Source organism: Panthera leo, chromosome F2 (genome assembly GCF_018350215.1).
Source record: "Panthera leo isolate Ple1 chromosome F2, P.leo_Ple1_pat1.1, whole genome shotgun sequence".
NCBI classification, from domain to species: domain Eukaryota; kingdom Metazoa; phylum Chordata; class Mammalia; order Carnivora; family Felidae; genus Panthera; species Panthera leo.
The window spans coordinates 12248929-12275087 of record NC_056695.1 but is presented as its reverse complement, the minus strand read 5'-3'; the positions used below and the strand labels follow the sequence as shown (position 1 = coordinate 12275087).

Genomic DNA, 26159 nt, shown 5'->3' with positions numbered 1-26159 from the left:
CCAAAAGGATGATGTACTAAGGCAACTTTTTAAAACCTTTGTTACTTTTGAAAACTTTTTACTTTTATTTTGCTTGGGTAACTTATTTTTTACTTTTTTTCTTGAGAGGGAGGAGTAAGTGGGGGAGAGGCAGAGGGAGAGAGGGCAGGGGGAGGGGGGGAGAGAGAGAGAGAGAGAGAGAGAGAGAGAGAGAGAGAGAGAGAGAGAGAGAGAGAGAGAATCTTAAGAAGGCTCCACACCCAGTGCAGGGGCTCAACCTCACGACCGTGAGATCACGACCTGAGCTGAAATCAAGAGTCAGATGCTTAACCGGCTGAGCCACACAGGTGCTCCTATGTTTTACTTTTGAAGGGCTAAAATGAAAAACCATTCACTTAGGATAGAACTTACAACAAATTCTCAAATCTAAAGATAAGTACCAAAATAGATTTCAGTATTTTTCTCCTTGAAGTATTTAATTATAGGTCAGATTTTACACATAAAGCAAACATATAAAACAAAACTCTGTCCTATTTCCAGCTATAGGACTACCATTTACCACCTGTAGCTTAAAACTACTTTAGCACACACTATTCTTCCTTCTTTGTCATTTATAATGCTTTGCCGTCAACATCATACAATAACTGTGTACAGGTAACAAAGAACAAGTAAGAAATCATACCAAGTGCTACCTAGAGCCAAAGGAGAAGTTCCTCCCTTTGGGTGTATTTCACTCAACATTATATGCTCGGATGTGCCACTCAACATTGCATGCCTAATCATTTTTACTCCTAGTAATAGTTTCACAAAATATTCTTTCTACTTACATTGAATAACACCATTTTTTGTGTAGCTTTTTCTTAGGCTTGCAAAATAAAAGCAATTAGTGCATCAAACATTAAATGATTTGCCGTAGTTCACCCAAAGTAAAAATATTTCATTCACTCTTATCTAATAATCAGGATGACCAAAGGTATAAAAATTAGCTATATTTACAAGATGAGAAAGTATAACACAATAAACTGGGTAAGAAATCTAAAGCAAAGTTCTCCATTTTGTAAAATCTAGGCCTTTCCCCAAAATGTCTGAGACCATTTTAACATCCAAAACCTTAAAACACACATAAGAAGCATCAAGAATCCACTTGTGACGTTTTACCTGGGGATCTTTGAAGTACATTTCATACAACTGAATGGTCCGACGACTAGCTTGACTCCCATGATACACAACCACGTTCAACTCTGTCCAGGTACGGAATTCCCTTTCCCAGTTGGGGATTGTGGACAATGGGGCAATTACTAAAAAAGGGCCATGGATTCCTTTCAAATATATCTCATAGAGAAATGTAATGGACTGGATAGTTTTTCCCAAACCCATTTCATCTGCTAAAATGCAGTTTCGCCTTTGGGAAGGAAATAAAATGAGAAAAGTTTAGTAAGTATGGATATTAGATACTGCTGTCTTTTTACAAAACATATACTATTATATTCACAAATGCCTACCTCAGATGTTCTCTTAGACTCAACAGAACACATTTTCAAACAAAATCCTCTAAGACATCATTATTTCTACATCTATCAATGTCGGTGTTAATGTTTGTTGGATCAATGTTAAGCATACTTCCAATCCTTGCTGTTTTTCATAATTCTTATTAGAGATTAAAGTGTTACACTATTATTTGATTAATATTAATATTATTTTTTTAATTTTTAAGTTTATTTATTTAGAGACAGAGACAGTGCGAGTGGGGGAGGGGCAGAGAGAGACAGAGAGGGAGACAGAGAATCCCAAGCAGGTTCCACACTGTCAGTGCAGAGGCTGATGCGGGGCTCGAACTCACGAAACCGTGAGATCATGACCTGAGCCCAAACCAAGAGTCAGACGCTCAACCGACATCCACCCAGGCACCCCTGATTAATATTTTCAATGACTACAAAGGAAAACAGTTCTTAGGCCTTCTTAAAAGTGAAGTAAAACATGGTTTACATACATGTTGTACCAATTGAAAAGTAGCCAGTTTACTCCCTCCAACTGGTATTCCCTGAGTTTGTTATTGTTTTTGTACTCCCTGGAACTCTCCGATTTCTTCCAGTCATCAGCAGGAGGTCGCTCCTGTTTCAAATATAGTAGATCCCATTAGTGGTTTCTCCAAGACCACACTGCTATGCTATTTCCAAATTAAACCCTTCACCATTAGCCAATTCTTACCACACGCTCTGTTTCTGGCTCCCTGGACATTAGTTTCTCAAACTCTTCGATCTTTGCTTGATCTATGTCCTGCCTTAGTTCCCACGTGCTGTCTTCGTAAGGCAGGGAACACCACTTCACCAGGTAGTGAGTCACAGGCTGGGCCAAGTTTAAATAAATCAGAAATGGATTCATTTGATCAATGCACGCATGTGCGCGCGCACACACACACACACACACACACACACACTCACACGAAAAACACGTGTTCTACGTTATTTAATGATGGATGCTACCCCAGCGACAGAAACAATGAGTTGGTGGTAGTTTTAAAACTACACCCATTACACCGTGGTTCCTAGTTAACAGTGTCAAGTCTAAATTGGAAAGAGTATTACTGGGTATTATCAGAGTAAGTTAAATTTTATCTAATGCACTGGCATGTTCAAAAGTCAAGATATATAAAGAAACAGCTAGTACATAACACAGCTGAATTTAAGCCTTACTCTTATCTGTGCAAATCATTTATCAGGTGTCTGATTCAGACTTCTACAGTAAATCATCATAGCCAGTATTTCCATGTTTACATAATTGGCTAGTTTCTTAAAGAATGAGAAACAAGCTTGAATTTATTAGTATCTCTGCCTTTTTCCTAAAAAGAGAGGTATTGTTTGTACCTGATCACTTTAAAATAAAGTGAGGTCTAGTAGGCTGGAGAACAAAATATTTTGGGTAATGCAGATCAACAAAATTTCCTTTGTCTTTCCTCTAGAAAATACGTGGGTTTGTGGACCTTCACTTCAAGGCTAAGGTACACTGACCTGGTTGTGATGTTAAAAACACTCACTGTGCTAGTAAATATGCAATAATTTTCTCATAAGTAAAGCAAAGTAAAACTAGAAAAGCAAACATCCCCTTACAGATACTGTCTTTGAAACATCATGGACTTCATGATACAGAGTTTGGAAAAATCTGGGAGTTCACTGCAGACTCTCACTAGATAAGCAAGATCTAAACATTTTATTTTTTTATGTTTATTTATTTGAGAGAGAGAGAGAGAGCAGGGGAGTGGCAGAGAGAGAGAGAGAGAGAGAGAGAGAGAGAGAGAGAATCCCAAGCAGGTTCCGCACTGTCAGCACAGAGCCCGATGCAGAGCTTGAACCCACAAACTGTGAGATCATGGCCTGAGCCGAAACCAAGGGTTGGATGCTTAACCGACTGAGTCGCCCAGGCATCCCAAGATCTAAACATTTTATATAAAGCTTAATTTACACAAAGAAGCCAGGAATGACAGAGCTCACGGTGGGTGGGTATATCGTCACCAAGACAGCATGCTTGGGAAGGCACTAGACTTGTCTCCACTCTTATTGCCCTAATCAACTGTCCTTCACAACCTCACAGAGTTTTGCAAAGCAACATGAGAATGCCAAGATCTCATAAAGAGGATTACTTTACATTATTCTCTGTGCACTACATTAAATGAGGTTCATCAACGCACACTAAGGATGTACAATGTTAAATAACACTAAATTCCATTCTGCTAAGAGCACTCTTAATTATGTATAGGAAATTTGTGCTTCATGACAGGTTTAGACCAAAGTGTACTAAATTCTTCTTTATTGATCATATTCTGAAATTCTGCAAAATGCCAATGTATTTGTTTCATATTGAAAATTGATTTCTTTTAAAAAGCTCTCACACTAAACAAAGAACACATTTAGCGCCATTATTAAGTCATAAAACTAATAGTCAATAAGTTTCAGTTAAATTTAGACCAACTGTGTCATGATCCAAGGCTCTGACCAGGACCAGATCTAGGATCCCATAATCATTCTCCACAAACACACATAAGCTGTCTGAGTCACTGCCCCCTAATACAAGTGATCTCTGTCACCTCTCCCCGTTCATCTGTGCTTCGTGCAAAGTCCATTATCCGGTCAACCTCCACATAATCTGGATTAAAAAGCTCATCTTCAATCTGCGCCAAAGGAAAGAAAATTAAAAAGTTAAAATGTTTATTTAATTCCTGAGAGTAAACACTGTTTCACTTTTCACCAGGCAATAATATTTTGGGTCACAGTAAAATAAAATTTATATTTGGCAAATTCTATTACATTAATTGAAATGCTACAATTTAGCAAAATCATTCCCCATGAGGAAATCAGACTTCTCAGACTTTGTTAACTGGGTCTTTTAATTACTGTGTGAAACCTTTTTACTGTGAGAGAATGTTTAAGAATATTTTAAATGAAGTGTGAAATTACAATTCACTAATGAGCAATCCAAAAGGCTTATGGCATGCAATGCATTTAGCATTCTTGAAACTACAGCTTGCAATAAAGAAGCCAGGCTATGCACAGTAAGTGCTCTCGGAGTCTTGTAACTACCGGAGTTGTCTGATGCCTTATAGCATCGGTTACAGAATGCTATTCAAAAGCTAAAAACACTGAAACCAGTGAATTTCATATTTTAGTGTGAACAGTATGGGATGTTTGGTCGCCTTCGCCAATCAACATTAGTACCTCCTTTGAATACAGTTTTGTCATTAATCTAAGTGTTCTAATGATTTATTTGTACTGAATATAGAGCATCTGGCTAAAAATATTAAGGATAAAGAAATGAGGCTTAAATAATTGGGTTATTTAGCCAATGTATTAACAATCTTCACAAAAGTAAAGTAGTACTACTTGCTTGCAAAGTTATCTCATAGAAAAGAATAGAATGTGGCTCAAAGGGAAATTACAGACTAAATCATACTTTAGAGAAGCCAGAGACAGATAAGTTAGAAAACAAAAGACACATTATTATGTGTTCCTAGAGATCAACTTATCGGTAACAAAACTGCATTAAAAGCCTTTTGCAGAGACATATTAGAAGTCACTTAGACACCGCTCATATGCCCTAAACTGCAGGTCGGAAAGATAAGCTGTTTGGTCACAGTCAGCTCAAGGATGACAAACATCCCCTGGGCTGCTGTGCCCATTTACAATGTCTGGTCCGGGGCCTTTGAACTCTGAATTATGAAAAAAAAAAAAAAAAAAAATCAGAAATACAAAAGTGTGTTTCAGATGCCTCGGGCCCTTACACAGAGTTGATTAGTAAGGCAAAAAATCCACTGAAACGTTCAGTGTATTTAAAATGTTAACGTATGAATGCGCTGGCTCTGTTCGAAGCTTCTAGATTCAGGTATGCAATACGTACGCCTTATTCACATACAGCATCAACACTAAAACTCCCCATAAACTAGGTTCTGATGCTAAAAGCTCCTTTTAAGACATCTTGTCCTTAAACAGAAGCGTTCACTGATGAGTTAAAATCCTTAACCTTACTCCTAAACACTTCCACCGTGCCAGCAACTCATCCGCGCCATCATGCGTGGGACGCAGTTTCCAGTTTGAATAAAGATTTTGGTGGCGGCGGCTTATGAGGAAGCCTAAGGTGAAACAAAGAATGCAAAAGCAGTCGTAATTAAAAATGCCAAAGCAGCAGAGCCGTGGAACACCTGAAACCGGGACTGTCTACGGCAAAGGGCGCCCGTGTGTGCATGTGCGTGTACATGTGCATGTAAAAGAGAAAGAGAGAAAGGGAATTGCTATCCTTTTGTGTTGGTCCTCAGACCACCTTTTCAGGCTGGAATTAGTGCTATTTCCACTCAGCACAAAACTTAAGATTTCTAGTTGCTGAGTTACCAAGCAAGATAATATATTTCGACTGTGGTACAGGTTATTCACACAGACAGATCCAAATAGATAAGGCTACACAGCTAGAGCCGGGCCCAGATCCCCGAAGTGCCTCTGACACCAGCAAATGTATTTCAAACACATTTAATAAACAGAACCAGGACTGAAGGATGGGGGGAAGCTACCATCGCATGTTTTCCTTCTCCCTACACTGATCCATAGAAAAGGTCAGCAGAACATATGGCGTCTCTTTCTAAAAGGAAGCTAATGATTTCAACTTGTCTAATGTCACCAACATTTGACTTCAGTTGCATGAAGAAGGGCACAAAAAATAGAATTTTGTGGTATTTTCTTAGAAACTGCCCTTCCCCGCCCCCCCCCCCCCAAAAAAAATCACTTAAGTATTCTCCAAGAGGTGAAGAGTGAGTCACATCTGAGTAACTCCATTCCCCTCAGTGTTAATTACTGTGCTTCGAGGAAGCTGCATAGTCAGATCAGTAAAGGTGGTGATGCAGACACGGGCCCAATAAAACCACCACCAGCCAAAGGCCCATCCAACACAAACTTTACGGGCTGCTTGTCGGGAGCGTGGAAATCAGATTCCAGGAGAACACAGACTTGTGACCTGAGATTATGAGGATTTTATGACCCAAAAGTACTGAATATTCTTCCGTCCCTACCCCCAATGGTCCAAAAGGCGGGGGGGTGGGGGTGGGTGGGTTCTGAAGGTTGTGAAGGTTGTTAAACAGGTATTATTTTGCATCAAATGTCACACTTCTTTGCAGTTTACATGCTGTTAAGTTCTTTAAGGAGAGGAAAATTAATAAATCAGCAAGTTTAATCTTTCAGTGTGAAGGTTACTCTTAAGGGAAACCAAATTGGTGAGCAAAAGTCCAGAGACGCCAGTAAGCAGTCTGCAAAAGCATTTCTTTTAATGTAACTGAGCTCTTTGGAGGGGACTTGGCACTACCTTTAAAAAAAAAAAAAAAAAAATGCAGATTTCCTTCCCTGCGCTAGGTATGGTTACCTTTTCATCATCGATAACCTAGGGTAAGGGGAGACAGGCAGAAGACATTACACCAACTTCTATACCATAGCATATCACTTGTAAACTCTGTAATCAGGCATTGACTTGAACAAAAGAAATCTGCCACATACTTTCCCTTACAGAAGTAACTTACATTCTAAAAAATGTACTTTATACTTACTGTAGAGTCTTTAACTCACTAAACCTTAACAGAACTTTTATCCACTTACTTTTTTCACTGTCTGCTAACTGTATTTTCATTACAAGATTTTAATGATACCATCATATTTCCACATAATATCACAAGGACCAGTATCTTCTAGACTAAGCAACAGGAAGAATGAGAAATTTCCTGTTTACAAATTTTTTTTTAGCAATAACCAGCTACCAATATGCAAGTAACAGCACAAATGAGGCAAACTAGTTTTTCTTAGTAATTTACTAAACTAAAATTCAAAATTCAGAACACTTTAATAAGGTTGCTACTTAAGAAAATTAACTGGGTATTTCATACCTCTGAAAGGAATTTGTTCTGGCCCTGCTTTGCCTTAAATCGTTTGATCTTTTGCTGAATTCTCTTATCTTTCTCCAGATCTTCTACAGATGCCCATTGACAATGAAGATAAGAGCTAAAAGAATAAAATGATATACTTGAAACATGTAGAAAATAATCTTTTGTTATTCCAAAAATCAACTAAATAATTAACGAAATAAACTGTTTACTTAAAGAGGCTACTGATCAACATTCAATATAATTACTCATGATTGAGAATAAGAAAAAAAAATCAGTAACGGTGCCTAAAATTTGTCTGCAGTCCTGAGCCTCCAGCTCTCTTATTTATCTCCCATGAAAAAAAAAAAAAAGGACCTGGTAACAAGCTGTTTTCATAAGTGAATGGAGTACACTTCAATACAAAACAATTAGCACTACAGGGTGGCCTTAATTATGAATTTACATTTTGAGCCTTTTATCATTAATTGAGAAATAAAAGGTTTTCATCAAGTTAAGAGAATTCGAATTTAAAACAGCAAAGGTAAACCAAACTTAGTCCTTCTAGAGCAACTGGAGAGAAAAGAACCATCACCTGCGTTCTGAACACACAGGCCGTCAGCCAGCCCCAGATCAGTTCGCGCCCTCCCAGCCGCCCTCTGCGTTCTTCCAGGAGCTCTGCTGTGATGTCCCTTTGGCTCCCGTGAAGTTTTCACTCTCTACTATCTCCCCGGTTCCTCGCACTGAGCGATCCCCTTCTCTCCAGGCTCACCATGGCCTGCTTGCAGCACAGGTGCTTTCTCTAATCTCAACAGGAACACTCTCACCCTCCCTCTTAAGACTCACAGGTATAAAGTTAATATTTTATGGTACCTTTGACATTCGTTTGTTTGTTATTTCAATATTCTTTTGTACCACCGTTCTCTCCCTGCCCCAGATAGCCCTGACTGCCTCTTATTTCTCTTTCTGGTGATGACATGGAAAAGAAATGAGGTGCGTGAATATATACCTATTTCAAAATCAAGGTGCTACTACTCTTAGAAATTACAGCCATTATAAAATCTGTCAAAAATGATTAAGGATATGGAAAAGGCTTGTGACATTAAGTATCGTATCGTTTATATTTATGTAAAGTCTAATATGCATTTTCAAAGGTAGGACTGATTTAGCCTTGCAATTGACTGAGGGAGATGAGGACTTTACGTATGCCTTGATACACTATGAATTGATATAAACCCTGTACACACATGCACACAGAGAAAACAGGCTAGATGAAAATGCCTCAAAATGTTAATAATGATCATTTCTGGGTGGCAAGACCGCAAGTATTTTATTTTCTACTTTCAAGTACATTCCCAATTTCCAATAAATAATATGCAATACTGTTACAATCAGAAAAAAATGCTATACAAATAATCTAGTCTCGTCGAACTGTTGGATAGAAAAAGGCACGTGCATAGGCTGAGGCGCACGTGCCTTTAAAGCACCACCAGTGTGGCCGTGAGGTGGGTGCAGGCGTTCCAGTCTTCCCCTCCCTCTTGTAACCTGGGCTGAAGTGTTTGGACAGGGACTCTGCCTTACTAAATGGAGAAAAACCACAGGCTTTTCCACGAAGATCAGAAAGGGGATGCCCACTACCTCCACTCCTATTCAATACTGTATTCAAGGCAGTAGCCAATAAATGGAAAGTAAGAAGTAAAACTATCTCTATTTGCAGATGATATGACTGCATAACAGGAAAACCCTAGAGAGTCAATTAGAAAATTAATTCAAATAATAAAATGAAATAAGTTAGCAAGGTAGCAGGATATAAAATTAACATACCGATGTCAACAGCTTCCATTTACATAAACCATAACCAGTTAGAAGATATTAACAGTAGAGAAAACTTCTTTTACACTAGAAACAAAGATTAAATTCTTAGCAATACATTTAATAAAAAATATGTGAAAATTATATGGAAATATTTAAAACCTTTTTAAAAAACACAGAAATAGAGTTAACATACTTGTTTTTATGTATGTATGTATGTATTTATGTATGCGAGTGAGAGTGAGAGAGAGTGAGAGAGAGAGAGAGAGAGAGTGAGAGTGAGAGAGAGAGAGAGAGAGAGAGAGTGAGAGAGAGCACGTGCAAGTGCACAGGGGAGGGGCAGAGAGAGAGGGAGACAGAGGATCCAAAGCGGGCTCTGTGCTGACAGCAGAAAGCCTGATGCAGGGCTTGAACTCACAAACCATGTGATGGCGACCTGAGTGGAAGTTGGATGCTTAACCTACTGAGCTACCCAGGTGCCCCTAGACATCCTAGTTTTTAGATAGTATGATTCAACATCATATATCATGAACTTGTAAATGGAACACAATATAAATAAAAATATAAACAAGCATTTTAAGGTGCTGGGCAAGTTAATACTCAACTACATATAAAAATAAACATGCAAGAACATCCAGGAAAACACAAAAAGTAAAGTTTTAAGGGGAAAGTAGAGATACCAGATATTATATTAGCTATACCAGATATAAAGCCTCTGTAAGTAAAACAGTGTGCTACAGGTTCACGAGTAGACAGACCAAAGGATTAAAACAGGGCACAGATAGAGTTCTAAATAAATGTGTACATTTAGTATGTGACAAGGGTTACATCTCAAATCACTAGGGCAGAGATGGACTTTTTAATAATGGTGCTGGAACAATAATATTTGGAAAAGAATAAAACTGGAACAACCAAGTGTTGTTGTACTTACACCATACACAAGAATAAACACCAAGTGGATTAAGCACCTCAACACAGAAAAGGAAACCATGCAGGTACTGGAGGAAAGCAGGGCAAATTCCTCTTTAATTTGGGGGTAGAGAAAAGCTTTCTAGCTGTGGCTTAAAATAAATAAATAAATAAATAATAAATAAATAAATAAATAAATAAATAAATCGTATCCAATACAATGAAAGATTAAGAAATCTAACTACGTAAAAAATGTTTAACTTCACAATGCAATAAAAATATAAAGTCAAAGGAGAGCTGAAACTGGGGAAACATAGTTGCAACATCTAATCCAGAGGACTAATATCCCACAGATAAAAAGGACTCTTCAAAATTGAAGGAAGCATAACAGAAAAATGGGCAAAGACACGAAGACACAACTGACAAAAGAAGACGTAAAAATGGCCATTAAACTTATGAAAAGATGCTCTACCTCATTCACAATTAAAAAAAAAAAAAAACAACTAAAGCAAAATAGAATTTCTCACAAAAAGGGAGCCCACCACACTACACTGGAAAGGTTGCGGGGAGAAAGGTGGTCTCGCACACTCTGGGTGGTAATGCAAAGGGACACAGCCCTTAGGGAAGGGAATTTAGCAATACTTAACAGAACTACACGTATGTTTGCCTTGGGATCTAGCAATCCCATTCCTAGGAATTCACCCTCAAATTATGCCTCCAACAGTTTGAAAATACACAGACAAGAGAATATATACCATAGCACCGTCTGTAACTCTAAAATATCAGAAGGCATTTACATGCCCACATACATAGGAAACTGGTTGGATAAGCTATGATACAGCCATACACTGGAGTACTACACAGCAGTAACAAAGAATGAGGAAGAACCCATGGATTGATGTTGAGTAACTTCCAAAATACAGTATTATTAAACACCAAAGTGCTATTTTTGTGCATAGGAAAACAAATACAGAAGCTGCTACTTCTGTGTGGAAGAAAGGGGAAAGTTACATATATTTTATACGTATAAAATACTTTATGTATATATATTTACACACACACACACACACACACACACACACACACACACCCTACATGTTTCTGCCAAATATTACAGAAAGGATAAATGTGGGATTAATGAGAAGGTAAGTAGGAATGGGGTGGAAGGGAAGGGAGAAGGATGCATCTTTGAGTATCCTCTTGAACAAGTTCTGACTTTTGAACCATGTGAATATTTCATGAACTTGAAAAAAAGAAAATAAGTAAGATCAACAAGAATGGTGAGGAGCTAAAATGGAATACAAATACAGACAGAAACTAAAGACCAACTGAGTATCAAATAAATAACATAACCATGCTGAAAGGGGGCAGGAGGAAGAAAAGAACTAAGCCAAGGAAATTCTGAACCAAGTATTTACTTAGCTTCTACACCCTTTGGCTAACTACAACAAATTCTAAACAAATACTAAATGAACTTTACAGTTGGTACGCTTCTTTTTCCCAAAAATGTGGTCTAGTAATTTGGAAAACATTTCCTATACATTATAGGACTGACATATAGGCAAATATATTAGGGATAATAAAAGCCGGGTTTCTCGTGGCTGAAGCAGGGAGTCATGAATATTGGAAGGGAAAAGGAGAGAATGAACCCCATGGTGCTGCTGATATAAAACCACAACTATCACTCTAAAGGCGCTGGTGTTTATTGTCTTCAGGTAAGCAGATAGGTAGGTACACAGAGGAATGTGTGTGTGTGTGTGTGTGTGTGTGTGTGTGTGCGCGCGCATACATAACACGTGTGTTCATGTCATCATGCAGGTGGCCCGCAAAGCCCCATTCACTGAGAGGCCCCAGAAACGGTGACTCCCAGCGGCAATGAGCACACCTAGCACTCACATCTTGGTTTCTAAATGCCATTCTCCAGGAGACACAACCAAGCCTCCTTGGAGAAACTTAAAAAGAGAAATTATAAGAGGAGTCTGGAATATCCTCTGGTGCCAGAAAGTAAGGAAGTGCTCAAAGAAGGATGGGGACAAGGCAAAAGGAGACAGGCTCCAGCCTGGAGGGGCTCCTGTGGGCCAAATCTGGGATAATGTGAGCAAAGTAAATAATGATATGATAGTAAAGAATTATGGCCCATTGAATAAAATAAGACCCCACACGTCTACACAGCTGTAAAGAAACAAATGAGTAAGAAGGTCAAAGCCCTCCTTACGGTGGAAACCCAACTAATAAATTTAGAATGGGTGATGGAATTAGTAAATCACCACTCAGCAACCATGATCATAGCTAATAGTCTCAAAATACCTTTCCAGAAGACGCTTGTCAATTACAAAAGGGAAAACAGGCATTCTTTGTTCTATTTTTGCACTTTTTCTGTAAATTTGAAATTATGTCCAACTAGAAGGTTAACAGAAACGGTTAATTTTATGGAAATTTTAATTTCCCTTAGAACTCAATAATATCAGACAGAAAAGCTCTTTTTTAGAACTATGTTTGCGTCCTCTCACATGACCAACGAAGGATGACAGGTCTCCCCGGCCTGGCGGTGGTTCCTGGTCAAGAATGAATCAGGCGCGTCAAGCCCCACTGCCACATGCTGATTTGGATGGAGGCCTATCCAGTGGTGCCATTTTGTGGGAATTGGTACTTAAATGTCTTTGCTCTACGTTTTATTTGCTAAATCTACCAGGGAACTCTCTCTGGCTCATTTAGTTACTGCCTCCTTACCTATCCCGACACTCCTTATACGACTAGATGGAATCGCGTCATACGTATAATTTCCACCTGTGTACGTACGTTCACCGTGCTATGAGTATAAAATGATGCCAACACCCATCTGATACTGACCGAGCATTTTTGATCGCTGTACTCTGCAATTCACTGACCTCTCACACTAACGATGGCAAGAGACTTTTTCATCTTTTTACTTGGTGAAAGGCGTTGCTCACAGAACTTCAGAACTACATTAGTTTATTAACACATTGCCAGTTGCAACAAGAGAGAATGACAGAAACCGTGAGGTCCGATGCTTTCATTTTCTAAAAGGAGGGTTAAATTTTCTTAGGCTGCTTTGACAGCAACTCCCCAAAGCCTCTTTTAAACTCTAAAACTTATCAGGATGATGCTTGAGTTCCTTGCCTTACAAATTTTTCACTTAATTTTTACGTTATCCGTGAAGATGCCTGTCCTTGCTCTGCGATTGTTACTTGGGTTAGAAAAGGGCTGCAGGCTTCTTCAGCAGGATGACTCCTGATGCCGACAGTGCCACCGCCTCCTGAAAACGTGCCTGGCCCTACATCTACAACGCGGAACAACAACTCACTGGTGTTGTTCTTCAGTTAGGCGTTTTTGAACTTACGCAATTCAAATTCACTAAACAGAAACAGACAGACAAAATCACAGCTCGCTGCATTTCAAAAATGTGAGGGATGTCACGATTTTCTAGAGACTTTGCCTGACGGTAGAGATCTCATCTCAAGCGCCTGGGCATCTTGCGCACAGACAGAGGAGGGAGGGTGGCCTCGCAGAGTAAGATTCATTCTCAGAGGACAGGCAAATGTCACTTTGCTCACTTTTCTATTATCGTGTGAGGCTTTAGCCCTTCTAAAAAGGATTTCTTGGTTATACGAGAAAGTTGGCCGACTTTTGTACCAATTACACGTTTCCCAGAAAAATTAAATTCCTAAAATTATCAAAGACACAAAAGTTGGGAGGCAACAGCCTGCAAAGCACTAAACAAGCCGTACCGAAACTTCCCAATTCCCAGTTATTTTTTAAATCCGTATTGAGGACTTTGAAAACGTATCCCCTGATTAAAAATATACATATACACACATACAGATACACATCACGGTTTACTTACAAGTTTTTGTATTTCACGTAGAATTCCTCAACTTCTATCTCCTCTCCAGAGTCCTTCTGCAACAAAAGAAAATTTCAGGCACGTGCTCCAAACCAGCTACCAGAATATTCCAAAAACGATGATTTACTCCCACGTGAACACAAACCAGGGGCGACGAAGGCAGCTGTGGATGTTCTCGAACGGATGAGCACGTCGCGAGCGGCAGGAGGCCGGCGAGATGAAGACTGACGCGCTTCGGCCCGTGCGTGCTACTCGATGTGCTGCAGCTTCTGAGACATGAATCATTTTAACTCCTCCCTAACCACATGCAGCTTCATTCACAACAACCTGACCCCAAATCTGGCTCTGTGCCAAACCCACAGTGCTAAGTAGACGCCAAGTGCACCATTTTCTCAGGCAGCAGCCAATTAGCAACTGCTCTCCTGAATGCCATATGTATTATTTTTGGCTGCCTCATGGCAACTTTACATTGTGGGTTTTGTAATGTTTTAAAATATTTAAAAGACATTTATTCCTCCATATAGTTAATAACTCCAAACAAGAAACCATGTAAAACTAAACCTTGTTCTTACGCTGTAATTTCAGTGCATCACTATTCCCAGTTCTAGTTTCACTCAACGGTACAATTAAAATCTCTCAGACAAGATGTCTCACACACACACAGCAGCCAAATAAAATTAACACTCCCACTACTCCACGTAGGTAAGGTTAAAATCGTGATATGCATCGGCCAAACCAAGAGTTCAGCGGTGGGACTACCTAGGCCATCTCCCTTGATCCCACCCTCCGCAGGGTGTGAGGAAGATACCCTCACGTGATATTTTAAGTATCTCTCTCAATATTTTTTTTCCCCTTTTGCTTTTGGGCTGTTAAGTCACAGTATGTAATTTTCTCCTGGAACATTTGATCAGATAAATCAGGGATATAAAACGTAAACACCACTTATAGATGTTTAGGGATTGCTTTTACACTCTTACAAGAGCACCCGAGTCTGCCTTTAGGGTCACGCTTGGCTAAGCCGCCTCAGAGATGCTGCGAAGAAAATTAAGGCAAGTAGGAACACGGGAGAGGACAAACAAAGGAGCAAAGACTTTTCTACTGGATGACAGGCTGGCACAGGATCTGCTCAAAGAGGCTACAATTTCCCTCAATCCCCAACGTTGAAACTACTACCGAAGACTGTGAACGTAAACTTTTCTTTGAAACTCTCACGTGTATTGCTTAAACCTAAATTGTAAACTGTTTTTCCACCAGCCTAGAAATCAGCAATTAGAAGATAGGATATTCGAGAGTGCGGTCAAAGCCCATGAGTAGCTGGTTCTAACCTAATCATCTATAAAGGTCATAACCATAAAGCAGCTTTTGAAGCAATTTTCCAGGACACCATCAATGTCCATAAACTTCCAGTTATCCAAAATGAAAAGGAGTGTTTGCTAGATACCTAGCAACATAAACCTGGAATTAATTTAGAGAGAAATTCTAGTCAATCGAGTGACAGTCCATCTAGGACCCGCCTTACTCTCTTCTAGCCCCGATATTGCACCTTCTGCTCACACATTAGAGCAGTCAACTGAAGATTCCAATAGAAAGGAAGGCCAAGACAAGACAGAAGACAACCAGGGTAAATGGCAAGCCAAGATGAGCCTGGACCTTTTGACACTGGTCATAGCATATCATGAACTTCAATCCTGGAATGGGATTCAAATGTGTCGTCGACTGCTTTTACTCTTTTGAAGCTAACTGCATTTCTTTCAATTCAGAAAGAGTGCTTCAAAATTATGTATCTTTGAGACGGTAAAAAGACAAGCTTTATCATTTCTAGGCTCTATTATTTTCTGATTTCCTCCTTCCCAATCTTTCTTCCTATACGGTCTTTTCCCTCTCGTTCTAAATAGTCTCGCCATCCCATAATTTCTAAGTGGGCACCAAAGCACACAGGATTAACTCTGGAACAACAGGGATACTTTCCATTCCGTCTCAATCCTGTTGCCAAAAAGCTCTGACTCACAGCCATCAACTGTCTGTGTCTCTGACGGTCATCAATACCCATTTTCTTGTCATGACTGGCTATTCCTCCAGGAACCTGCAGTGGAGGTGCCTAACGAGAGGGTCTAGAGCTGAGAGGAAGCAATTAGGTTCCAAGGCTTCGTGTGGTAGCACTTGGAGCTGGTGCAGAATCCTACTGGGGCTTGCTTCTTTCTTTCTTTCTTTCTTTCTTTCTTTCTTTCTTTCTTTCTTTCCTTGTTTTTTAATTTTTTATTTATTTTTGAGAGAGAGACAGACAGACAAACAGAATGTGGGCAGGGGAAGGGCAGAGAGAGAGGGAGACACAGAACTCAAAGCAGGCTCCAGGCTCTGTCTGAGCTGTCAGCACAGAGCCGGATGCAGGGCTCAAACCCACGAACTGTGAGATTGTGACCTGAGCTGAAGTCAGACGCTTAACCGACTGAGCCACCCAGGCGCCCTTATCAGGGCCTATTTCTTTTGGATATCCCAAATTATACGCCTGTTCTTCCATTCCCTGACCACACATATTGGATCGCCCCTTGAACAATGAGTAGGGCTGTTTTACACTCTTTGTTTCATATAAATACAATCCTCCTGACTTCTTCTGCTTTACTAAAAGCAAAACAATTAACAAAAGTAAGTGAATGCGTAAGCCCTTGGGAACACCATTTTAATTATTCACTAAATGGCAGTTTGGCCAGCCTTTGGTGGGAGTGGAAACAGCCCCAACAAACTACCCCCAGGCCCCAACTTTCAGATACCATTCTATATCGGGAATAACCAATGAATAACGGACTCAAAGCACTATTTCTATACACGCGCGCACACACACATACAAAGAACCAGAATATTTATTTCTGAGCCCTCTAAAGCCCTCAAATTTGAGAGCCCTCTAAAGTAATTTAATGTGTTCAATAGACTATTTTTTTGAGTTTATTTATTTATTGGGGGGGGGGGGCGGGGGGGACAGAGAGAATCCCAAGCAGGCTTCTCCTTGTCAGTGCAGAGCCTGACACGGGGCTCTATCTCACAAAACCATGAGATCATGACCTGAGCTGAAATCAAGAGTCAGACGCTTAACCGACTGAGCCCCCAGGCGCCCCTCAATAGAAAATTTTAGAGAACTGTGTATATCTTTTCATTAGACTCTAAAGCTAGCCTGTGAAAATCCTTATTATTCATATGAAATTTTAAGTTCCACATATTAAGCCATACTTGTTCCCATCACTCACAGGAACCCAAAACCTCAACCGGGCAATAAACTGACTCCTCGGGCCACCTGGATTCTAGAATAGCAGTCCAGTAAATGATAATCCTGTAGCCTAAAATAATGAATGACCTTTCCCAAGCATTCTATTACTAAATTAAGCAGTCACACTGGAAAACAAAGCTAAACTATAGTGCCAAAAGGGAAAATAATAAGTTGAATAATTTACAGCAGAAAGACAAAGCACCTTGATAAAGATATCAATAAGCAAGGTACGAATCACTTCCTACTTGTGACTCAACCTACTGTATACTCTAGCAGAGATACCAAATCATAGTTCACCTTGGGAGAAAATAGGACATAATAAATGCGATGAAGAGTTTTGCCTGCTTTACATACTATTTGTTGTTGTTCTTGGTGGTGGTGGGTTCAGCTAAAGAGGATTAAAACAAATACCCTGGAATTTAAAATAAGCTCTTAAGAAAACATATCATGAGTTAACTTAAAGAAAAATAAAGAATTTCAGGGAATACAGCCAGAATTCACTTTTACAACTATTTTTGACCTTCCGATACAAAAAGGATTTGAATTATTCCCCAAGGACAGATGCCTCCAAGCAGACAGGGCTACAAGACAGGCTAAATGTGGAAAACAAAAGAATTAACCATTGTACAATCCAAAAGTCCTTTTTTTTTTTTTTTTTTAAACAAAAAGGGAGAGAGTGCGTGTGCAAGTGGAGGAGAGGGCAGAGACAGAGGGAGAGAGAGACAGAATCCCAAGCAGGCTCCACACTCAGGATGGAGCCCGACATGGGGCTCGATCCCACAACCCTGGGATCATCACCTGAGCTGAAATCAAGAGTTGGACGCTCAACCAACTGAATCACCCAGGCGCTCCAAAAGTCCATGCTTAAATCTACCTCAGAATTCAAACACAAGTATCAACTATATCCCTTTCCACTGGGTCTAACACATATGAATTTGACTTTAGAACAACATACGTGCCCGAGCCATCCCGATTAAACACGAGGCGAATTACAGAGGCTCTGCCAGATGAGCTCTGCGTCTGCATGACTCCATCACAATGGGTCATGCTTCTCAGGCTTCAGTGATGAGGTCAACAGACTTTGAAAAACATTATCTGAGTCCCCACTATGTGTCAGCACCATGTAGGGTAGGCTCTGAGAGCTCACCGCAGGTTTCTACGGTGCTGCCAGGGGGAGATAAAGGTACCTTCTTACAGCTACTCCTTCAATTATTCATGGTAACAGGACACAGACCAGCAGACATAGCTAGAATCCACAGGAAGATCTCAAATTTCCTTTTGTTTCTATTTGCCACACTTTTCCCCCAATGTTCATAAAGCTGATAACGAAAGTAACTATTTCAAGAACATTAGTTTAAGAAGTCAGTACCTGCTAAGGTTTGCAATGTTCTAATTATTTTTTATCGCCCTTTATGAAAAATACCAGTAATGTACAAGCAATTCAATGAGCTCATCTCTTCTTTACTGTAAATCACACCTCAAGGCATGTTTCCCCTTCCAGAGAAATTTTCCATTCATCTTCTCCAACCTAAAATTCACCAACTCAACAAATATTCCACCCCCATATACACTTAAAGTGAATTTTAATCTCCTATGATAAAACAAACCTGGCTGTCCATAAATGGTAACAATACCTATTTCTAACTGTGGGTACCTACCTTTTAAGGGTAACGAGAAAAGAAAAAGCTGTGAAATGGGCAAAGCAGAAAGAAAAAGCAATGTCCTACATAATGCATAGTCTAAGTAGCTCTGAATAATAGAGCTAATTATAATTTGCAACACCCAAACCTGCTGTGTATGCCTGCTGAAGCACTATCAACTGAATGAAAATTAATATATCCCATCCAAACCACATGCTATTTACTCAAACAAGTCACTTCAATTCTGCAGAGGGGATTATTCCTTAAAGCACATCAAGTATTTAAAGTTTACCATATATCTACAAGTCACAAATTAACAGTTCCAGAGTCATTAGCAGGACAAAAATGCAACCTTTCTAATGACTTAAACAGTGCTCATTTCTGCTTGAACAGGGGAGAAATTTGGTTGAAGTTTTATCATTTGGTTCATCAGCGAGGAAACTGTCATGTTCAGAGAGGCGACAGATAGCCATCCCGTATACCCCCCCCCCAACCCCCACACTCAACGTGAAAATATCTCGACGTGTCATTCTTGATTATTTTCGTGGAACTAGAGTGGTATATTCTGATACAAATCCACACTCTGGAGAACACAATAGAAAAGGAAACAGTACTGCAACAAACGTAAAGAGAAGAGCCCTGCTGGTGTAATACCATTCTCTAGGGTCTCTGGACAGTAGCTTGTGAAGAGCAAAGATTCCCTCTTTGAGAAGCCTGGGGTCTCACCTCTCTCAATGGGAAGTTACACTTTGTACACAACTCACATTAAAAAAGAAAAAAAAAACAACTTATTTTGCATATCAAAAAATGAGCTTGTACTTCCACCTACCTTGAAAGCAAGTAAGAAGAAAGAGCTGCATTTGACAACGACTCAAGCTGAAAGACAGATACCCTGTATCTAAAGGACACCACTTTCTAGAGACACTGGAGATTGTACGTCAGAATGTGGAGATGTAGCTCATCTCGATATCTGTGTAATTCTTCAAACAAAACAAAGCATTTGCTCTAACCGGGCAAGAAGGGAGCTAGCTGGTTGGGATGAAATGAGGAATCTCAATCAGTGGAAGACAATACAGGGTTACTGGACTTCTTTGTCACAGGGTAGATGTGCTCCTCAATGACAAAGTTATCAGACTAGTGACAGGTACCCAGATTTCACCTTTGCAGATCTACACAAATGCTGAAGAATTTTGAAGAATAAGTCATATTATCTTCAAAAATTACACTTTGCACTGACAAAAAAGAGATTAATGAATATTTTAATTGTACACGAAGAAATGTTATGAAAAGTATGAGAAAACACCTACTCACTAAAATGATAAACTTCCATCCTGGGGCGGGGGCAGGGGCGGGGGCGGGCAGGGAAATTCCCTGAGGGAGATGAGAGGTAAATTCATGTTTATGACTTTTATGAATAGTATTTATGAAAAAGGCAGCCTATAACTCTAAAAGCCCTATACATTTCTTTGGCGACTTTTGAGTTTCTTGCCTACTCTAAATCATGTCACAAAGCACTGACTGTCTGATAGATTCCAGTTTCATTTGGGGCTAAATATCCCGAAGTTTTATATTTGGCTAACAAATCAGACAGGATTAGAAATATCACCAGAAGTTTTCTTTTATAATAGTGAATTTTTTTAAAGGAAATTATAAAGCAGAAAATAATTTAAGAGTCCTACATACACCAGAGGTTTTGATCACTCCACATGGTGCTTACCTGTTTTTTTATTGAACGACTGCTCATGATTTTTTCTACCACTGGACCTTCTGCATCAACAGATTCCTAAAACAAACAAACAAACAAACAAGCAAGCTACATCAATCCAAATGGAAAACATTTCATTCCAAGCCATCAAAATAAGAAATCATTCCTTTTGCATCTACCTCTGTACGTTTTAAATTCATACCCTTTAAATCATACCCTTTTAGTCGCCGGTGGGAAACAGGATGGTAAAGAACAAGGCTCTTGCTCTCCAGAAAAAGGCAAAAGGAAAATCTGTGTTTATTACTTCATGATTATGTGGTTTAATTACGTGGACTAGCAGGGTCCCTAAAGCCAGAGAGCATTCAGAAACTCCAGCTGCCAAGAGAAAACAATCTCTGCATGACAGCAGTCAAAAATGTAACTTTTCCTCATCTATACCCATGGGGTAAATATCCGCATCATTCTGTTCTCGTAGGCAGCTTTTATCTATGTTGGCCACGTAAAACGTGACGTAACAACTTAACATAGCACAAAGCACCAAATAGAGTAAAAAACTGCATCCAATCTACTTTTCAATGGGTTACCAGTTTGTTAACTGAAGTACAGTAATAGGAACAGAGGGGCGTTAAAAAAAAAAAAAAAAAAAAAAGATCTTTACAATGATCAATCCTACATTACTACCCATATTTTATACAAACTATTTTATCCATCATTTACATTGCACAGAGAATAAAGTATGCCCTGCTGGGTGCTACAAGGCAGTAATTTCATAAAGGGGTTCTGACGGTGCCTAACAGCAGGAGACAAGCTTGAGCGGTTTATTAAAGTCCCAGAAGCTACGGCCCTGAATTCTTCAGAGGTAAATTCAGCCTCCTTGCATCGTAGCTCTGACTCTTCCTCAACACAGACCATTAATTCTCCAAAACTGTGTCAAGTTACGTATCATAGGCTTATATAAAAATGAATTTCAGCGAACGGGGCTTTGTGAAAGACCCTGCTAAACAACTCATTTCCCACAGCACGTTAGCCAACAGTAAATGAACGTTCTCCGGCTCAGAGTCCAAGGCTTCCACGGAGCTTTTGGGACTCCAGCTATCAGGTCTCCAGTCCACCTTCCGCGGTGTGCACAAGAGCCACGCGAACGGGCCGCTGACCTGCTGCTCTGACTGCGAGGTGTTGGAGGGGGAGTCTCTCCCAGCAGCGTCTGCATCATCTGCTTCCTCGTCGGAAATCTTGAACTCCAAGTCTTCCGTGTATCGCTTCCGCTTCACCTGCCTGCTGGAACGTCGCTTCTAAAAACACAAACACAAACACAGACACAAACACACAAACAAAAACAACAAAGCAGGTGTAAAAAGCCATCACTGATGCTCTCTGTAACCTCTCTCGGGATGCTAAGAGATACATTTTTAAAAATTAACCTTCCAGTAGAGCTGATAACCTTATCCCTGTAAGTCACATAAGAAACCGCAGGGGCAATGAACATAACGGAAATGGGGGGAAATCACCACTCCCAGCCACCAGACCTTCAGCTGGGGAATGGGAGGAACGACCAACCTGACTCCTTACTCAGGCAGTGCGCTGCTCAAAAGGGGAACCAATACCGAAGCTGGGCGATGGGTATATAGGGGTTCATTACACTTTTCTATTTTTGTAGGCTTCAAACTTTTGCTAATAGAAGATCCAAAGAAGTGACGACATTAGGAGATAATCAGTAGATTATAAAGTTCTATATAAATACTGAAATGGTATTTCAGAAGGCCATTTAAATAAAAGGCTTGATTTTAAGCTGGGCCCTAAAAGAAACAGACTTTTTGTTCAAAATAATTCTATATTGTTTTGACCTTTTTGGTAAAGAATTAGTTTTGTCAGTTAATTAAAAATGAGGCGAACTGACCTTTCATTAATGTGTGTATTTGGTAAAACCTAACCTGACTGTAAAACGATACATGTGAGTTTTAAACCACTGATAAATATAAGATTACAACTTATAGATGAGTTCATGAAGCACATAGAATAAATAAAAATACTGAAAAATGAACACTTATGAACTTTTTTCTAAGAATTATGAAATGAAACTTTTTAAAGAAGCTTGTGAATTGTAAAGTTGGTCAGTAAGGCAGAACGAGAGGCAAGCAAGCCCCCCCCCCCCCCCCCCCCCGGACCGTGTAGACCTAGGAGGAACAAGCAAGGCTGTACGTGGCTCCAGTCAGGACCAAGGAAGCCCAGCACCTTGTCTCAAAGGGTAGGGCTGGCCGAGTTTTGTTTTCTTACGTTTCTGCTCTCTCTGCTCTCAAGAGGGCATCTGAGGTAGCTCACGACACAAACTCGGTTGAATATGACCATCAAATGAGTCGTCTGAGGCTCTGAGCCCTTAGTCCTACACAGCCGTGACTGCAGAGGTGCGGTCCGACTCAAGGGGATGTGGGGTAACATCCTATTAACAGACTTGTTAGTGGTTTAGGCCAGTGGGAGTAGCAGTGGGGGCCAGAGGTTCCTCTTCTGGCCTTCCAGGTCAGCCCTGCCCAGAAGCAATTCCAGGTCAGGGCAGAGCAAGAACCAGCAGGGGTTCTGCCATCTGTGACCCTCCCGACGTCACGGGAGGCGGTTTGACCTCGCGAGCCCTGGAGTTGAGTGCTGAGTTTTTCAGGTAGCCCCGCTTCTCAGTGGGTGACCTGGAACAACAACTTATTTTGTGGACCTCAGTTACCTGGTCTGCAGAACGGGATTCATGACAGCTAACTACCTCCTAAGTATTCTGTGAAGATCACATGAGGGAATCAGATCGCATGACAGAATTCACGTAAAGCATTTAGAACAGAGCATGGTACATACTAATTCCAGATGCAATTAGTAGGATTAAAGTCATCATTAGTTAGCTCTACCTTGCCAAAGAAAAATCAGGAAGCACTGGGGCTACAAGGCCAAGCTACCTTGCACAGCTTCCTTTCTCTCTACCCAAAGTCGATCCAAGATAACTCCTGGTCTCTCAATCTCTTTAAGATATAAAAGGCTGTTATCAGAAACAACATTCTCATTCTGTGACACATAGCATACTATCTGTATTTCCTTTAATAGGTCAATTTAACTAAATTGCCATGGATTGGTCTGTATTTTCATCTTGTTTGTCATTACCGTTAAGGGGAGGAACGTGCCACTAATGACGCATCTGTGATGTTTTGTCAGGTTTCCCTGGTCGGGGCCACGTCGAGGTATCCTTCCAGCCCCAACAACTAAATGCCCTCAGCTAGAGTCTGAGACAAAGCCACTTCATACCAAAGCTCACTACTGAAGAAATGTTCCACTACAATAAAACAGGAAGCTTTTCTTTTTTGGAATAGAAATCTATGACTGGTGGGTATAACTTTCTTAGCTATGGAAGCTTCTCCTCGCATCAGCTTGGTGTTACAAATGTGTGCAGCGGTGATGGGGTCGGTTGGTAGTGGACACGAGGCCACTTCCTAAGAGCGAAAACCCTCAAAATACAATTACAGCTCCATTTTCTGAAAATTTTCCATGGAGCTATGGCGTCTCTACCTTCTAAGTAATAATTGATCTTAAGTTCATTAATTTTGGGTATCAAGAGTCCTTTTACAATTCCCCAACATGAAATTAATATATGACATAACATGCTTCTCTTATGGTCTGTTAAACGGTTATCTGAAAGAGTTCTGTGAGATCAAAATGTAAGCGTTCCTTTTAAACCACACCTCAAAACGTCTGAATTGACACTATCTGAATTGACCTATTATTTTATGGGTCAACTTGTTAAACTTGATTGCTTGAGAAAAGCTACATACAGTTAAAGCAGCCATACTCAAAGAGAAGATTTCAATGTGTTTCCACGATCTCTGTTGTAGTATTTGGTGACACAATTTTGAGTTAAAATGATACGGCATTTACTGGTTTAAACAAATCAATCATGGAACTTTAAACCCTTCATGCATATCCTACCGGAAGAAACAACAAACAGCAGTAAGCATCACTTCCTGTGTCAGAGACACAGAGAAAAACCTGCCTGCAAAGTCAGATCTTCTTGTGTGGTTGCTTGTATTAGCTACTAAACCCCTAACAGTTAAGCACTAGCCAATTAGAAAGCATGCATTAATGTTCATTTGAGTTGAGTTGAGTTTTTCTGTAACTGAAATGCAGAAGAAAAAAAAAATTAGTACTTCCTAAAGTCCAATGGAGTCTCTATTAATACAAATACTTTTAAGAAACAGCAGCGATATTTGTGAGAGAACAAGGGAATTTTCTTGACCTGTGTGAATAAATCTTCTTAATGTTGTCTAAATACTACTGTCAGAAAGGTCCTAGTTTAGGCAAACACGATTCAGGAAAAAAAGACCCTTGAGCCTAAACATACAATGCAAAATCATTAAAATACTTTAGTTTAAAAGTCCTCAAGCAATTAAAAGATGCCCACTTACCTTGCCTATCTTTTCAGTGACGTATGAAAGGAAAAGCACAAAATTAACCCCAACTGCCAGAGGTGTCCCAGGTTAGTTACAGACCCACACCAAACCACACCGCACTCGTCCACACTCGCGCTCTCTTTCTGCTCCCTTTCAGGCCCTCTTAGCCTAAGCCATTCTGTGACACTACAGCTACCAGGGAGTTCTACTGAAAAACAAACAGACTGGCAAAACAAAAACAAAAACCAACCCTGCCTGACATTCTTTAGAATAGAGCTGCACACTGCCAAAATTTTTTTTTTTTTTCCTAACTTTCAAGCAAACTGGTACAGGTGTAGGTAGCCAGTGCTTAGTGTGGACTGAGCGATCAGAAGAGGCAAGCAGGCCGTTAGGGGCCGACTTCTATTCTAGCAGGACTCCTCAGTGACTGCTCCATGATAACTCAGATGTCATTCACAGAAGTGACATTCCTAGCCATCCCAGTGGACCGCACTGGCATGCTTCCAGAGAATGTAACAAGGAAATAATTTTTAACGGTCACGTGCAGGGACTCTTACCTTATAGTCCAATCAGGGAAGGCAGTGCACTCTACACACAAGAGCTTAAAGCCCTAATGCTTATTTCGGTTTTTCAACTGCTTCCTATAAAATTCTCCAAAAGTCAGGAGAATCTAACACTGGAAAGTTCTGCACAATTGCCATCCAGAGGGTCGCTAACTTGTTCACAGAAACTGGATTATTACATGACTAAATGTCTCAACTCTGGCCACCGGATGTCAGAACACTTAAGACGAGCTACAGATTACATGTTGGTTTCTTGTTCTGCAAAATAAAAGGATTGACAGGCAACCAAACTTCAGAGAAAATCAGAAATGTGAAGGAAGCTTTAAGTGAACGAGTATCTTAACAATACGCTAACACTAATATACACATAAACAGCGGAAGGGACGCTTGCAGAAGTAAATGAAGATACTCAGCTTTATCTATCCCGGAGTCAAAGATGACAAACCCGAGACGTCGGGAGTTTAATTTCGTGTTGGCCCCCTAGCTCTCACTGCTACGGATGTGATGTTCCAGACAACAATAAAGCCATCTTTAAAGCAGCTCTATAACAAAGACAGGGGAGGTCTGGTGTACTTGGTGTGCGGCTAAAGTTACCCACGCTAAATAACCAAGGCTTGGGGTCAGAATG

General features: G+C 40.1%; 1 protein-coding gene across 4 annotated transcripts in view; it reads right to left on the bottom strand.

The window, feature by feature from the left end:
* CHD7 (chromodomain helicase DNA binding protein 7) overlaps positions 1-26159 on the bottom strand; it is a 190603-nt gene that overhangs the window by 43621 nt on the left and 120823 nt on the right. For 3 of the 4 annotated variants that reach the window (XM_042923229.1, XM_042923231.1, XM_042923230.1), the window contains exons 5-12: positions 21708-21845; positions 20566-20631; positions 13950-14005; positions 7388-7502; positions 4061-4144; positions 2188-2325; positions 1970-2091; positions 1138-1381 (exon numbers count right to left, since the gene is read on the bottom strand). In XM_042923229.1, coding sequence (XP_042779163.1) covers positions 1138-1381; positions 1970-2091; positions 2188-2325; positions 4061-4144; positions 7388-7502; positions 13950-14005; positions 20566-20631; positions 21708-21845 — 963 coding nt within the window. Of the gene's footprint in view, positions 1-1137; positions 1382-1969; positions 2092-2187; positions 2326-4060; positions 4145-7387; positions 7503-13949; positions 14006-20565; positions 20632-21707; positions 21846-22827; positions 26154-26159 lie in introns of those variants that run through there. The other variant, XM_042923232.1, reaches the window with a different exon arrangement.